Source organism: Coregonus lavaretus (genome assembly GCF_964263955.1).
Source record: "Coregonus lavaretus genome assembly, chromosome: 18".
Classification (NCBI taxonomy): domain Eukaryota; kingdom Metazoa; phylum Chordata; class Actinopteri; order Salmoniformes; family Salmonidae; genus Coregonus; species Coregonus lavaretus.
This window is the reverse complement of record NC_140005.1, coordinates 37,986,551-38,002,281: the sequence shown is the minus strand read 5'-3', so window position 1 is coordinate 38,002,281 and position 15,731 is coordinate 37,986,551. Positions and strand designations below refer to the sequence as shown.

General features: G+C 42.0%; 2 protein-coding genes across 3 annotated transcripts in view; both read left to right on the top strand.

The window, feature by feature from the left end:
• Positions 1-6,093, top strand: LOC311145540 (eukaryotic translation initiation factor 2 subunit 1-like). Of its 2 annotated transcripts, XR_014614610.1 has the most exons (9): positions 1-145; positions 636-884; positions 1,098-1,177; positions 3,441-3,592; positions 3,862-3,968; positions 4,111-4,208; positions 4,579-4,722; positions 5,021-5,478; positions 5,667-6,093. XR_014614610.1 is itself a non-coding variant. In XM_084181809.1 (8 exons), exons 2-8 carry the CDS (start codon positions 644-646, stop codon positions 5,144-5,146), a joined length of 948 nt encoding a protein of 315 aa, XP_084037935.1. In that variant the 5' UTR covers positions 1-145; positions 636-643; the 3' UTR covers positions 5,147-6,093. The 2 variants fall into 2 exon arrangements, 1 of the variants encoding a protein (XP_084037935.1); XM_084181809.1 differs by having other exon boundaries at positions 5,021-6,093.
• Positions 6,094-7,056: 963 nt separating this feature from the next.
• LOC311145645 (cation channel sperm-associated auxiliary subunit beta-like) overlaps positions 7,057-15,731 on the top strand; it is a gene marked incomplete at both ends in the record, with an annotated part of 56,153 nt that continues 47,478 nt past the window's right edge. Inside the window, 2 exons of the mRNA XM_084181912.1 lie at positions 7,057-7,083; positions 11,315-11,381. Coding sequence (XP_084038038.1) covers positions 7,057-7,083; positions 11,315-11,381 — 94 coding nt within the window. The remainder of the gene's footprint in view (positions 7,084-11,314; positions 11,382-15,731) is intronic.

The window sequence follows — 15,731 nt, the reverse complement described above, 5'->3', positions numbered from 1 at the left end:
AGTTCAAGTTCGCGCATGTTGGTGAAATAGTAGTATTTTATCCCTTCAACTGACACATTTCAATTACTACAGATTCATGTAATAACTTATAATACAGACATTCAAATAGTTCAATCTCAAGTTTTAGATATACTATATCTATAAGGTGAGTAACGTTTGAGTGTCAAGTTCTGAAATAATGAATGATTGGTGGTGGTGATGAACGCATGAGACTCAAAAGTGTTAGCTAGTTAACGTTAGCTAACCAGCTGGTGCTCTTCTAAACGTCTTCTAGCTACATGTGAATTTGTTGTAGCTAGATAATGTTAGATAGATTTGCTTTGCTAGTTAGCTAGAAACATCATCATTCAGAATAGGCTGGCAGTCACTGTGGCAGCTGTTTGCTACTGTGAGCTAGCTAGCTACTTATACACTAACAAAGGTTGTCTTCCTACAACTTATACATCTGTTCATTTACTGGTTCAGCTACTACGTTAGTTCTCTGCCCGTGATCATTTGCTATATAATTATCTACATTTTACAAGCATTACCGCCTGCTTGGCAGAGAGTGTGATAACATACAGGCAGAATGAGAATGCAATGACTACTATCCTCTGCTTGCATACTCACATACTGATGTCATCTTGACCACACAGAGTGCAGGATGCCGTCGCTCAGCTGTAGATTCTACCAGCACAGGTTTCCAGAGGTAGAAGACGTGGTGATGGTCAACGTGCGCTCCATCGCAGAGATGGGAGCCTACGTAAGCCTACTGGAGTACAACAACATTGAAGGCATGATCCTTCTTAGCGAGTTGTCTCGCAGACGTATCCGCTCCATCAACAAACTCATCAGGATCGGACGCAACGAGTGTGTGGTCGTCATCCGAGTGGATAAGGAGAAAGGTGAGGGGAAGAATGCTGTGGATGTGATAGGATGACTTGTAGCCTGGTTCCAGATTTGTTTGTGCTACCATGCCAACTCCTGTCACAGATAACCATAGGATTTGGCAAGACAGAAATAGATCTGGGACCTGGCTAGTTGTCTTGTTCTCATTATGATGAAGTATTGTATAGTATTTTCCTAATGGTTAATTTCCCTGCTCTCTCTCTCTTTAGGTTACATTGATCTGTCCAAGAGAAGAGTTTCACCCGAGGAGGCAATCAAGTGCGAAGACAAATTCACCAAATCCAAAACGGTATGTTATCTAAGTCCTCACATTATAAAGACTTACTAAAGTGCCAAAATTCCTCGTTTTTCAAATAAAATCAAATCAAATGTTATTGGCCACATGCACCGAATACAACAGGTGTAGACATTACAGTGAAATGCTTACTTACAGCCCTTAACCAACAGTGCATTTATTTTTAATAAAAAAGTAAAATAAAACAACAACAAAAAAGTGTTGAGAAAAAAAGAGCAGAAGTAAAATAAAATAACAGTAGGGAGGCTATATATTTAGGGGGTACCGGTGCAGAGTCAATGTGCGGGGGCACCGGCTAGTTGAAGTAATATGTACATGTGGGTAGAGTTAAAGTGACTATGCATAAATAATTAGCAGAGTAGCAGCAGCGTAAAAAGATGGGGTGGGGAGGCAGTGCAAATAGTCCGGGTAGCCATGATTAGCTGTTCAGGAGTCTTATGGCTTGGGGGTAGACGCTGTTGAGAAGTCTTTTGGACCTAGACTTGACACTCCGGTACCGCTTGCCGTGCGGTAGCAGAGAGAACAGTCTATGACTAGGGTGGCTTGAGTCTTTGACAATTTTGAGGGCCTTCCTCTGACACTGCCTGGTATAGAGGTCCTGGATGGCAGGAAGCTTGGCCCCAGTGATGTACTGGGCCGTACGCACTACCCTCTGTAGTGCCTTGCGGTCGGAGGCCAAGCAGTTGCCATACCAGGCGGTGATGCAACCAGTCAGGATGCTCTCGATGGTGCAGCTGTATAACCTTTTGAGGATCTGAAGACCCATGCCAAATCTTTTCAGTCTCCTGAGGGGGAATAGGCTTTGTCGTGTCTTGGTGTGTTTGGACCATGATAGTTCGTTGGTGATGTGGACACCAAGGAACTTGAAGCTCTCAACCTGTTCCACTACAGCCCCGTCAATGAGAATGGGGGCGTGCTCAGTCCTCTTTTTTTTCCTGTAGTCCACAATCATCTCCTTTGTCTTGGTCACGTTGAGGGAGAGGTTGTTATCCTGGCACCACACGGCCAGGTCTCTGACCTCCTCCCTATAGGCTGTCTCATCGTTGTCGGTGATCAGGCCTACCACTGTTGTGTCGTCGGCAAACTTAATGATGGTGTTGGAGTCGTGCCTGGCCATGCAGTCATGGGTGAACAGGGAGTACAGGAGGGGACTGAGCACGCACCCCTGAGGGCCCCCCGTGTTGAGGATCAGTGTGGCAGATGTGTTGTTACCTACACTTACCACCTGGGGGCGGCCCATCAGGAAGTCCAGGATCCAGTTGCAGAGGGAGGTGTTTAGTCCCAGGATCCTTAGCTTAGTGATGAGCTTTGAGGGTTCACTCCCTCCATGCACCCTCTGACTTCTAGGAAGATTTTAACCCAACCTTTCTCCCAAGTTTTCACCATCATTGTAAAGCCCTAGTTATGTTGTTGCTTTGATATTCATTTCATTTATTTGTGAATAATGTACGTCTGTCCCTCATTTTAAGGTCAACCCTGTTACGTGAACTGAACTCTATGAACTTTAATATGGTGAAACTATTCCTTTTTATATATATATATTTTTAAGAAACATTGAACATCTAATAGTCAAATCATAGTGTAAAAGCAGGTGAGCTGGTTCTACTATTTTTGGCCATTTTCTTGTGTTTTGTGGTGGGAAACTGAGTGGGTCATTACCTGTAGTTAGACAGGCTAGAAATGTTTTAACAAAAAAACATTTTTGTGAAGCTTTCATTCAATTGCCACTCCATTTTGTACACAACAAGCTTCTATTCCCCCTGTCACAAAGGGATTTATGGGTGATTTAAGATTAAATCGTCAATCCTGTTACGGTCAATCCTGTTACTTTATTTGCCATTTACATTTGAGTCATTTAGTAGATGCTCTTATCCAGAGCGACTTAAAGTTAGTGCATTCTTCTAAAAATACCTAGGTGAGACAACCACATATCACACTCGTAAGTACATTCTTCCTCAAACTTACTATAGTCATTTTTATTGATTGAACCTCTTGAGATTGGAAAACGTATTTTTTATTAAGTTGAACATATGCTATTTATGACAATGTTAAAATTAGATGAAATCAATGTTTTTTTGACCAAGTTACACTTCTCAAAAGGCACCGAATTGGTGGAACAACCCTAGTAAAATATAACATTTTGCCTTGGGCTGAAAATGCAGAAGGGTTATGGTACTCTTAGATGTGTTGTCAACAGATATGTTCAGATATTATTTCTGGAGGGGAACCTAGACCTGTGTGTCTTCTGTCATGACAGGTGTACAGCATATTGAGGCATGTGGCTGAGGTGCTGGAGTACACCAAAGATGAGCAGCTGGATAGCCTGTTCACACGCACCGCCTGGGTGTTTGATGAGAAGTACAAGCGGCCTGGATACGGAGCCTATGATGTCTTCAAACAGGCTGTGGCGTAAGTACTGACAACCTGGTCAGGGTTAGTGGAGGGGATTCTCTGGTTTAGTCACTTATCCACAAAAATATTATTTTCCATTCTTTAGTTCCAAAGAGTTCCAAAGAAGAAAATGGTTCCATATATTAGTCTCCTGGTTAGATACAATTCTGCCCAAGCGAGACTAGATGCAAATCCATTTATCTTGCATCAATAGACATATTATTTAGCTATTGACCTGGACCTCCCACAATTGAGTGTGTTAATATGACTGGTGTTTTGGCCCACAGGGACCCATCCGTTTTAGATTGTCTGGACCTGACAGAGGAGGAGAAGTCTGTCCTCATTGACAACATCAACAGAAGACTCACCCCACAAGCTGTCAAAATCAGGGCAGGTATGTACACCTAACGCTTACCTGAGTACATGTACATCATATACCCAGCAGTATCTTGTTGAATTTTGATATAGCATTATAGTAATGTGTTAGAATAATATTTTGGGGAACCCACTTAAGCCAACAACCATCTCTCCCGCAGACATTGAGGTGGCCTGTTACGGGTATGAGGGGATTGATGCTGTCAAAGAAGCGTTGAGGGCGGGGCTGGGCTGCTCTACAGACGCCATGCCCATCAAGGTAAATAAAACAACAACAAACACCCCTCAACAGTCCGGTTTTCCGGACCCAGATTAAACATAGTATATTCCTAGATTAGTGGTATTCACTTTTTTTCAGTAGGGAACCCATTTTTTCTACCAGAATTTCTGGGGACCCCTTTTTCTTTAGAAGAATGTATTTACAATTTTTTTTAAAATATATTTTATTTTTACATCACTGCAGTTCCCAACCCCGACTTTGAATACCACTGTACTAGACTAAAAAGCATCCATTGAAAATGACTTTTAGTCCACGAACTGTGTCTGGGAAAAGCCTCTATGTATCACAACAACATAGTCCAACACATGATTTATCCCTTTAAACCTGTGTGTCTTTGGGTCTCTGACAGATTAATCTGATAGCGCCGCCACGCTACGTCATGACCACCACCACAATGGAGCGTACAGAGGGTCTCTCTGTCCTCAACCAGGCCATGGCTGCCATCAAAGAGAAGATTGAAGAGAAGCGAGGAGTCTTTAACATCCAGATGGAGGTCAGTACAATAAAACTTTATTGTCCCAATTTGCAGAAATGCATATTTTTGCTGTATTTTAATACACTATAGAAAGAGGGGAACAATGGAAAGACCAAGCTGGGTAGGAGTGCGGTGGGGTGGTGGTTTCATGTTAACTTTTGTTTGAAACCCCTGCCATATGTAATACATACATTGGAAATCTTACTCACCATAGATCTCACATTAAAACAGTATTAAAAACAGCAACATTGTTCAGGACATTGTGCTTTCAATGCCCATTTGTTCATGTCTTCCTGTTTGTTTTCCTCCCCTCTAGGCGAAGGTTGTAACAGACATAGATGAGACAGAGCTGGCCCGCCAGCTGGAACAACTGGAGAGAGAGAACGCTGAGGTGGACGGAGATGACGAGGATGGAGAGATTGAGGCCAAGGCAGAGGACTAAACTAGATGAAGAACTGAGGGATTGGATACGACGACGAGACCAATTATACATACGCAGTCCAGAGCATGTATTCATAAAGCATCTCAGAGTTGGAGTGCTGGTCTAGGATCAGGTGCCCCCCCCACATGTAATCTTATTCAAAATGATCTAAAAGGCTAAACTGATCCTAGATCAGAACTCCTACTTTGAGATGTTGCATGAATACAGGCCCTGTCTGATGAGATGACGAACTTCATATCAAATCAAGCATTCTAGAACGTCTCTTCAACTGAACCCTTTGGATCAGTAGCAGGGACCCTCTCAGGGAGACCAATAGAGAGAGACGACTACAGGCACTGACTGTCATACTGCCAAACAAAGGGCAGGGAAAGGCCTCTGATTCTACCAATGGACACAATTACAAATGAATATTATCACTGAACCCTAGCTGTTTGAATTGCGTCAGAACAGGTGGGTTGGGGTAGGATTAGCCTGTTTGTGCTGTAGCCAACTCCTCTCTGTGTGGAAGAGTTGGCCACAGCACAAACAATGGGCCAAGGCTTAGGTTGGTGGGGTGATAGCCTGGTCCTATGCTGAATGTTCTGTAACCAACTCTTTGTGACACATACAGTATAGGAACAGGCTAGAGTGAGTAGGGGTTTAGATAGATTCTGAGAATATAATAAGACTTGAGTGTTTTAGATATAGGAAGGAAATATATAAGGAATGAGGATTTTTGAAAATGGCCTTGTCTTTCTCCTCAACACCATGAAAGGACAATAGCTTTCTTGTCTTTTTCCTGCTCAATATGGTTCAAGTGAAATGTCGGAAGAAAGAGTATAATGCTCACCTAACCAGCTCACATGGATCTTTATAACTAAGGGTGCATTATGGGTTTATTTCTATGTTGACAGGACTACATTCTTAACATTACATTAAACAAATAAAAAATGACATTTTTGAAAGAATTTAAGTTAATTTGTGTTATCTTGTCAGGTTAGAAGTGATTGAAAGTGAAGTATGCACTTAAATTAAATGTGGGATGCAGTTATATAAATTTTCATGTAGGTACTCTAACCTTTATCAAAGATTTGTATAACTAAATAAGAAGTTTTATTGTCACACACTGGATAGGTACAGTGAAATGTGTTGCTTTATAGGGTCTGCCATAGCAGTACAGTACCCCTGGAGCAAATTAGGGTTAAGTGCCTTGCTCAAGGGCACGTCAACACATCAACCTTGTTGGCTCGGTTAATAGCCCAACGCTCTAACAGCTAGGCTACCATCTTCCACCCATTCACAATGGAAGCGAATTAATCATAGTCGGCAGGACAAGCATGAGATAGTGAGATCCTATTGGCGCGTTCTAGCATATATTTGCGTTTTTCCGCTATGGAACGCCTACTTTGTGAAATGCGCTTCTAAACAACGCCTTTTTTTTTTTTTTGAAACTTTGGTAAAGGGTAAAGTCTACAAAACGTAATCTACTCTGTTCGTAACAGATTCTAGTTTTGGGAACAGAAAACTATTGAGATCAAAAGTTTAATCGATGAGAAATGAGTGTCGGCCAAAATCCATCTCGCTCCATCTTCTCCCACTGTCGGCCCCTGAGCTTCCTCTCATCACCGTATGTGGTGAGTGGAAATGGCAACCGGTTGCTTCAGATCTAAACATTCGGTGAAACATCTGGCTCATTATTCTATCTGTGCTAATTTCTCTGGTTGTAGTTTGTCTGCACTACAAATCCCAGAATTCAGTGTTAGTAGTCGGCGGTAACTAGTGACAACCCTGAAGGCTTACTAGTCAAGCATCTGTAGTGTTGCAAAATTGATATAAAAAAGTTGCAAATGTTTAGCTAGTTGACTGAAACTGAACATAAATTACAGTAGCAACAACATTGCAAAATTTCTAGCTCTGTGGGGCGGCAAACTATGGAGCTTCATCGAATTTCAATCAAGGTAAATATCGTGCTAGCTAAGTAGCTAGCTTGCATAGCGGTTTGATTTAGGCTAGTTTAGTTTGGGACACAACATCGCGAGTCTGTGTAGCAGGGTTTCTGTTAGGAAAATGTGGCGCAGGACATTTGACCGGCAACATTTTAATTTACCAGACATTTGAGAAATGTACCTGACCCATATGCATTGGGTGCATAACCTGATTAGGACGTCCAGATCGCCGGCCCACAGTGATCAGAATGACAGAAATCACATTTGGAATATCATGGTAATTCATTAACAGAACATGCATCCTGGACATCCAGTGCGGTCTTTCATACCAAATTCTCATGTGCACTTTGAACATGTTAGAATAACTGTCGACATTTACTTTTCCTCAGCTCAAGATGAGTAACAAACAGCAAAATCACTATCCTATGTGAATCTACTATAGTAGAAAAGTTTAGGCTACCTATTCTATTGGTCAGCTTGTCGAGAAAGAAATAGCCTATTCCAAACAGTCTCAGACATTTGGGGGAAGATGGATCCCAAATTCATACAACCAGTAGGGCTAGCGCTTGGCTACATAAAAAAACGTTAAAAGCAATGAGTCTGATGCAATAGATCAAAACATTTAGCTGATAAGTTGTGTCAATTCAAATCTGGTATTGGAACAAAAAGAGGTCAATACACGTCTTCTAAAATAGATTAGTATTTTAATTAATGCAAAACACTTCAATGGTAAATATGATGTTCGTATATACGGGTCCACTGAAAAACCACGCAGGGCAGACAGAGAACTGGTCCATTGTTATAAGTTCTTCTTTAAATACTCTGACAGAGATAGTTCCCGCTCCCTACTGGCCTATCAGAGTAGAGACTGAGCGTGGTTTAGACTTACTCAGCCTATTGTTGGCGCACAGGCTGGTCCCAGCCCCTTGGCGCTTCACTGTTGCCAGGCATAAGTTGTTATCTGCAGCTTGTCCAGAGAGTCAGCAACCTCCGACATCTTTGTAGCAGAACACATGTCCTTGAGCGTTCTAACAAAGAGGCAGTGTTTGTGTCTGTGTGAGACACAAGCCTTATCCCCCCCTACTCCCTAACAGCTCCTCACATTAATCACAGCTTGTTAGGTTAAACAATTTATATCAGTACAGTACAAACCTTTTATGTTCAATCATTAATGCTTTCTTATTAAGCTAACAGCACATCTAAAATATAAGAGAATAATTTCCCACATAGCTTAAAGTTGATAAACTATTATTTCTTAACATTATAAGTGCAGCAATGCACACAAGGCAGTAGGCTACGCGCAAATGTTTGTTCCATAATGCAATTGGCGGGAAAACACTGTTGTCGAAAGGGCACTGCACATGCAAGCGGTTGATGTGACAGAGATGAAAATATCAGTTCGAAATTTAGAAAGAGGAGATCTAACTTAATAGGCTAATTTGAAGCAAGGTAAGACATGCCTCATATCTATTAAAACCTTCAGGTTTCAAACAGTTAAGTATGTTTTTTAAATACATGATACATGTACAAAATTCATGTTTTCAAAAAATGAGCCTCCAGCACATTGCAAAATGATGTGTGATGCGCTGATGAAGCCTGCCTTCCGTTGCCGTTTGATGCAGCGTTAAAAAAAACTGGAAAATTGGATATCTCCGACTTCAGTGCGTTCAAGACAACTGGGAACTGGGGGGAAAAAACAAGCCCCGTTTGGGAAAAATCGTTTTGAACGGTCGTCCAACTCAGGAACTCGGGCCTCTCTCTAGAGTTGACTTTCGGACCTGAAGATCACTGACATCATGAGTTGATCTCATATTTTTCAGAGTTCCCAGTTGTCTTGAAAGCACCACAAGATGCTGCAGCAAGGTCTGACAGATTTTCCACTCAATGGCTCTGTATGCTGTATGTGTGTGATAAATAAGATACAATGGGGAAAAAAAGTATTTAGTCAGCCACCAATTGTGCAAGTTCTCCCACTTAAAAAAGATGAGAGAGGCCTGTAATTTTCATCATAGGTACACGTCAACTATGACAGACAAATTGAGAAAAAAAATCCTGAATATCACATTGTAGGATTTTTTATGAATTTATTTGCAAATTATGGTGGAAAATAAGTATTTGGTCACCTACAAACAAGCAAGATTTCTGGCTCTCACAGACCTGTAACTTCTTCTTTAAGAGGCTCCTCTGTCCTCCACTCGTTACCTGTATTAATGGCACCTGTTTGAACTTGTTATCAGTATAAAAGACACCTGTCCACAACCTCAAACAGTCACACTCCAAACTCCACTATGGCCAAGACCAAAGAGCTGTCAAAGGACACCAGAAACCAAATTGTAGACCTGCACCAGGCTGGGAAGACTGAATCTGCAATAGGTAAGCAGCTTGGTTTGAAGAAATCAACTGTGGGAGCAATTATTAGGAAATGGAAGACATACAAGACCACTGATAATCTCCCTCGATCTGGGGCTCCACGCAAGATCTCACCCCATGGGGTCAAAATGATCACAAGAACGGTGAGCAAAAATCACAGAACCACACGGGGGGACCTAGTGAATGACCTGCAGAGAGCTGGGACCAAAGTAACAAAGCCTACCATCAGTAACACACTACGCCGCCAGGGACTCAAATCCTGCAGTGCCAGACGTGTCCCCCTGCTTGTCTCCTGAGTGGCGCAGTGGTCTAAGGCACTGCATCGCAGTGCTAACTGTGCCACTAGAGATCCTGGTTCGAATCCAGGCTCTGTCGCAGCCGGCCGCGACCGGGAGACTCATGGGCGGCGCACAATTGGCCCAGCGTCGTCCAGGGTAGGGGAGGGAATGGCCGGCAGGGATGTAGCTCAGTTGATAGAGCATGGCGTTTGCAACGCCAGGGTTGTGGGTTCGATTCCCACGGGGGGCCAGTATAAAAAAAAAAAAATATTCACTAACTGTAAGTCGCTCTGGATAAGAGCGTCTGCTAAATGACTAAAATGTAAATGTAAAAATGTTAAGCCAGTACATGTCCAGGCCCGTCTGAAGTTTGTTAGAGTGCATTTGGATGATCCAGAAGAGGGTTGGGAGAATGTCATATGGTCAGATGAAACCAAAATAGAACTTTTTGGTAAAAACTCAACTCGTCGTGTTTGGAGGACAAAGAATGCTGAGTTGCATCCAAAGAACACCATACCTACTGTGAAGCATGGGGGTGGAAACATCATGCTTTGGGGCTGTTTTTCTGCAAAGGGACCAGGACGACTGATCTGTGTAAAGGAAAGAATGATTGGGGCCATGTATCGTGAGATTTTGAGTGAAAACCTCCTTCCATCAGCAAGGGCATTGAAGATGAAACGTGGCTGGGTCTTTCAGCATGACAATGATCCCAAACACACCGCCCGGGCAACGAAGGAGTGGCTTCGTAAGAAGCATTTCAAGGTCCTGGAGTGGCCTAGCCAGTCTCCAGATCTCAACCCCATAGAAAATCTTTGGAGGGAGTTGAAAGTCCGTGTTGCCCAGCGACAGCCCCAAAACATCACTGCTCTAGAGGAGATCTGCATGGAGGAATGGGCCAAAATACCAGCAACAGTGTGTTAAAACCTTGTGAAGACTTACAGAAAACGTTTGACCTGTGTCATTGCCAACAAAGGGTATATAACAAAGTATTGAGAAACTTTTGTTATTGACCAAATACTTATTTTCCACCATAATTTGCAAATAAATTCATAAAAAATCCTACAATGTGATTTTCTGGAGAATTTTTTTTCTCATTTTGTCTGTCATAGTTGACGTGTACCTATGATGAAAATTACACGCCTCTCTCATCTTTTTAAGTGGGAGAACTTGCACAATTGGTGGCTGACTAAATACTTTTTCCCCCCACTGTACATAAGGAAAATACTGTACACATGCGCCAATTTAATTCCACTAAATTATGCAAATTAACTTATAGAATGATACGCATGACCAGTCAAATGTATTTACATAGACTGGTATTTCCATCAATGAATAGGCTAAAAAGCTAATAGGCAAATTTTGCAATGGGATTTTTTCCTCTTCTCCTGGACAATTGGCCTGCTACAATTTTATTTATAGGCTTTTCTATTTTTTTATCGGACAAAAACATGCTATTACTGGCTAAAGGAAACCCTGCTGTGTAGCTACAGACTCCCAATGTGTCCCAAACCTAGATTTTGGCATGTGAAAACACATTTAGTTCTGTAACTAACTAATAATGAATGACACAAATAATGTCCTAATCTTTTGTGTAGGTGACCCAGATTGTATTCATCATAAGCATTTTGTTAGTCAGGGTGCAGTTTGGAACCACCATATCAGGTAAGCTGATCAAATTGCGTCAAAGAAAGTAGCTAGCTTAGGTTTAAAGGGACATTCTACTCCAAAATAAAAGTTTGTCAGATATCATCAGCCCTCAAAATAAGTATAATGAGGGGATAAGTCCATGTCTTACCATCATGCTGTGTGCTAAGTATTTATTTGGACAGTGAAGCAAACATGTTTAATTTTGCTCTATATTATACTCCAGCATTTTGGATTCAAGATCAAATGTTTCATATGAGGAGACAGTACATAATGTCACCTTTTATTTGAGAATATTTTCATACATATTTGTTTTACCGTTTAGAAATGAAAGCACTTTATGCATTTGGTCCCCTAGGGATGTGCATCTTTCCCTTTCAAGACAATTCGATAATGTATCTAGATACATGGGCTCCGATACAATACAGTAATGATATGTTTTAGTTTGAAACGATTCGGTGCGATTTAGTTTGATTAGAGAACGAATTGATGCGATTCGATGCGATACGATGCACAACAGTTGTTGCATAAACACATTAATTTTCCATTCTAAATTAAAATCTGCTGCTGATGGAGCTCATGAGCTGGGACTCTCTGAGCTGGATCTGTCTAAGCTGACTTCTTTGTTTGTGTGTGTGTCTCTGTGTAAATTATGTATGTCTATGGTGTATGTACTATGTAGGCACCTGTGCAGAGCCATAAGGGAGACTAGGCATCTACCACCACACTACCACTATCAAATTAGGGGGGGCAATGTAACCTATGTTTTATTTTTCATCACAATCACCCACTAATTCACTTGTCATTTTTGCAATTTAAGTGTTTGCGCTAGTAATGTATCAATATTTATCATTTACAAATTAGCTATGACATAGCCAATGAATATACAGTGGGGAAAAAAAGTATTTAGTCAGCCACCAATTGTGCAAGTTCTCCCACTTAAAAAGATGAGAGAGGCCTGTAATTTTCATCATAGGTACACGTCAACTATGACAGACAAATTGAGAAAAAGAAATCCAGAAAATCACATTGTAGGATCTTTTATGAATTTATTTGCAAATTATGGTGGAAAATAAGTATTTGGTCACCTACAAACAAGCACGATTTCTGGCTCTCACAGACCTGTAACTTCTTCTTTAAGAGGCTCCTCTGTCCTCCACTCGTTACCTGTATTAATGGCACCTGTTTGAACTTGTTATCAGTATAAAAGACACCTGTCCACAACCTCAAACAGTCACACTCCAAACTCCACTATGGCCAAGACCAAAGAGCTGTCAAAGGACACCAGAAACAAAATTGTAGACCTGCACCAGGCTGGGAAGACTGAATCTGCAATAGGTAAGCAGCTTGCTTTGAAGAAATCAACTGTGGGAGCAATTATTAGGAAATGGAAGACATACAAGACCACTGATAATCTCCCTCGATCTGGGGCTCCACGCAAGATCTCACCCCGTGGGGTCAAAATGGTCACAAGAACGGTGAGCAAAAATCCCAGAACCAGACGGGGGGACCTAGTGAATGACCTGCAGAGAGCTGGGACCAAAGTAACAAAGCCTATCATCAGTAACACACTACGCCGCCAGGGACTCAAATCCTGCAGTGCCAGACGTGTCCCCCTGCTTAAGCCAGTACATGTCCAGGCCCGTCTGAAGTTTGCTAGAGTGCATTTGGATGATCCAGAAGAGGATTGGGAGAATGTCATATGGTCAGATGAAACCAAAATAGAACTTTTTGGTAAAAACTCAACTCGTCGTGTTTGGAGGACAAAGAATGCTGAGTTGCATCCAAAGAACACCATACCTACTGTGAAGCATGGGGGTGGAAACATCATGCTTTGGGGCTGTTTTTCTGCAAAGGGACCAGGACGACTGATCCGTGTAAAGGAAAGAATGAATGGGGCCATATATCGTGAGATTTTGAGTGAAAACCTCCTTCCATCAGCAAGGGCATTGAAGATGAAACGTGGCTGGGTCTTTCAGCATGACAATGATCCCAAACACACCGCCCGGGCAACGAAGGAGTGGCTTCGTAAGAAGCATTTCAATGTCCTGGAGTGGCCTAGCCAGTCTCCAGATCTCAACCCCATAGAAAATCTTTGGAGTGAGTTGAAAGTCCGTGTTGCCCAGCGACAGCCCCAAAACATCACTGCTCTAGAGGAGATCTGCATGGAGGAATGGGCCAAAATACCAGCAACAGTGTGTGAAAGCCTTGTGAAGACTTACAGAAAACGTTTGACCTGTGTCATTGCCAACAAAGGGTATATAACAAAGTATTGAGAAACTTTTGTTATTGACCGAATACTTATTTTCCACCATAATTAGCAAATAAATTCATTAAAAATCCTACAAAGTGATTTTCTGGAATTTTTTTTCTCATTTTGTCTGTCATAGTTGATGTGTACCTATGATGAAAATTACAGGCCTCTCTCATCTTTTTAAGTGGGAGAACTTGCACAATTGGTGGCTGACTAAATACTTTTTTCCCCACTGTATAGCACAACTTTGGATTTCACCCCCATCTCAAAATTGGTTTTGATCAATTGTAGGTTTTTACGGAGTAATCTTCTCTTCTCCTCTTGCTTCGGCCATGCAGTGCACATCACAATATTGATTGCTGTCCTCGTTATTATATATATTTTTACCCTGTATACCTAAAAATGACTAAATACACTCAGTGGCCAGTTTATTAGGTCTACCACCCCAGACAGGTATCGAGGCATTCAGGTACTGTTCGATTGAAAATTAGAATGGGCAAAACAAGTGACCTACGTGACTTTGAGCGTGGATGATCGACGGTTCCAGGCGCGCCAGTTCCAGTGGGCTTTTCACGCACGACAGTGTCTAGGGTATAGCGAGAATAGTGCAACAAACCAAAAACATCCAGTCAGCGGTAGTCCTGTGGGCGTAAACAGCTCATTGAAGAGAGGTCAAAGGAAAATGGCAAGAATCGTGCAAGCGGCCTCTTACACTTCAGTGTTGTGATGCAAAAATTCTAGCAAAATGTATAGCGCATAGAATTAAAAAGGTATTGTCGGACATTATTCATTCTAATCAGACAGATTTTTTTACATTGGAGATAGTATAAGGCAAGTACTGGAAACAATAATGGAAGAAATGGAAGAAACACAAAATAACTGTCAATCTCCCTCTGCCTGGGGCTCCATGCAAGATCTCACCTCGTGGAGTTGCAATGATCATGAGAACGGTGAGGAATCAGCCCAGAACTACACGGGAGGATCTTGTCAATGATCTCAAGGCAGCTAGGACCATGGTCACCAAGAAAACAATTGGTAACACACTACGCCGTGAAGGACTGAAATCCTGCAGCGCCCGCAAGGTCCACCTGCTCAAGAAAGCAAATATACAGGCCCTTCTGAAGTTTGCCGATGAACTTCTGAATGATTCAGAGGAGAACTGGGTAAAAGTGTTGTGGTCAGATGAGACCAAAATCGAGCTCTTTGGCATCAACTCAACTCGCCGTGTTTAGAGGAGGAGGAATGCTGCCTATGACCCCAAGAACACCATCCCCACCGTCAAACATGGAGGTGGAAACATTATGCTTTGGGGGTGTTTTTCTGCTAAGGGAACAGGACAACTTCACCGCATCAAAGGGACGTTGGATGGGGCCATGTACCGTCAAATCTTGGATGAGAACCTCCTTCCCTCAGCCAGGGCATTGAAAATGGGTCGTGGATGGGTATTCCAGCATGACAATGACCCAAAACACACGGCCAAGGCAACAAAGGAGTGGCTCAAGAAGAAGCACATTAAGGTCCTGGAGTGGCCTAGCCAGTCTCCAGACCTTAATCCCATAGAAAATCGGTGGAGGGAGCTGAAGGTTCAAGTTGCCAAACGTCAGGCTCGAAACCTTAATGACTTGGAGAAGATCTGCAAAGAGGAGTGGGACAAAATCCCTCCTGAGATGTGTGCAAACCTGGTGGCCAACTACAAGAAAGATCTGACCTCTGATTGCCAACAAGGGTTTTGCCACCAAGTACTAAGTCATGTTTTGCAGAGGGGTCAAATACTTTTTTCCCTCATTAAAATGCAAATCAATTTATAACATTTTTGACATGCGTTTTTCTGGATTGTTTTGTTGTTATTCTGTCTCTCACTGTTCAAATAAACCTACCATTAAAATTATAGACTGATCATGTCTTTGTCAGTGGGCAAACGTACAAAATCAGCAGGGGATCAAATACTTTTTTTCCCTCACTGTAGGTGTAAAATAGTAAATAATGGCTATTTCTCAGAAAGTTTTAAACTGTCAAGAGGAGTGAAACAAGGTTGTCCACTATCGGCATATCTATTTATTATTGCCATCGAGATGTTAGCTATTAAAATCAGATCCAACAATAATATCAAGGGA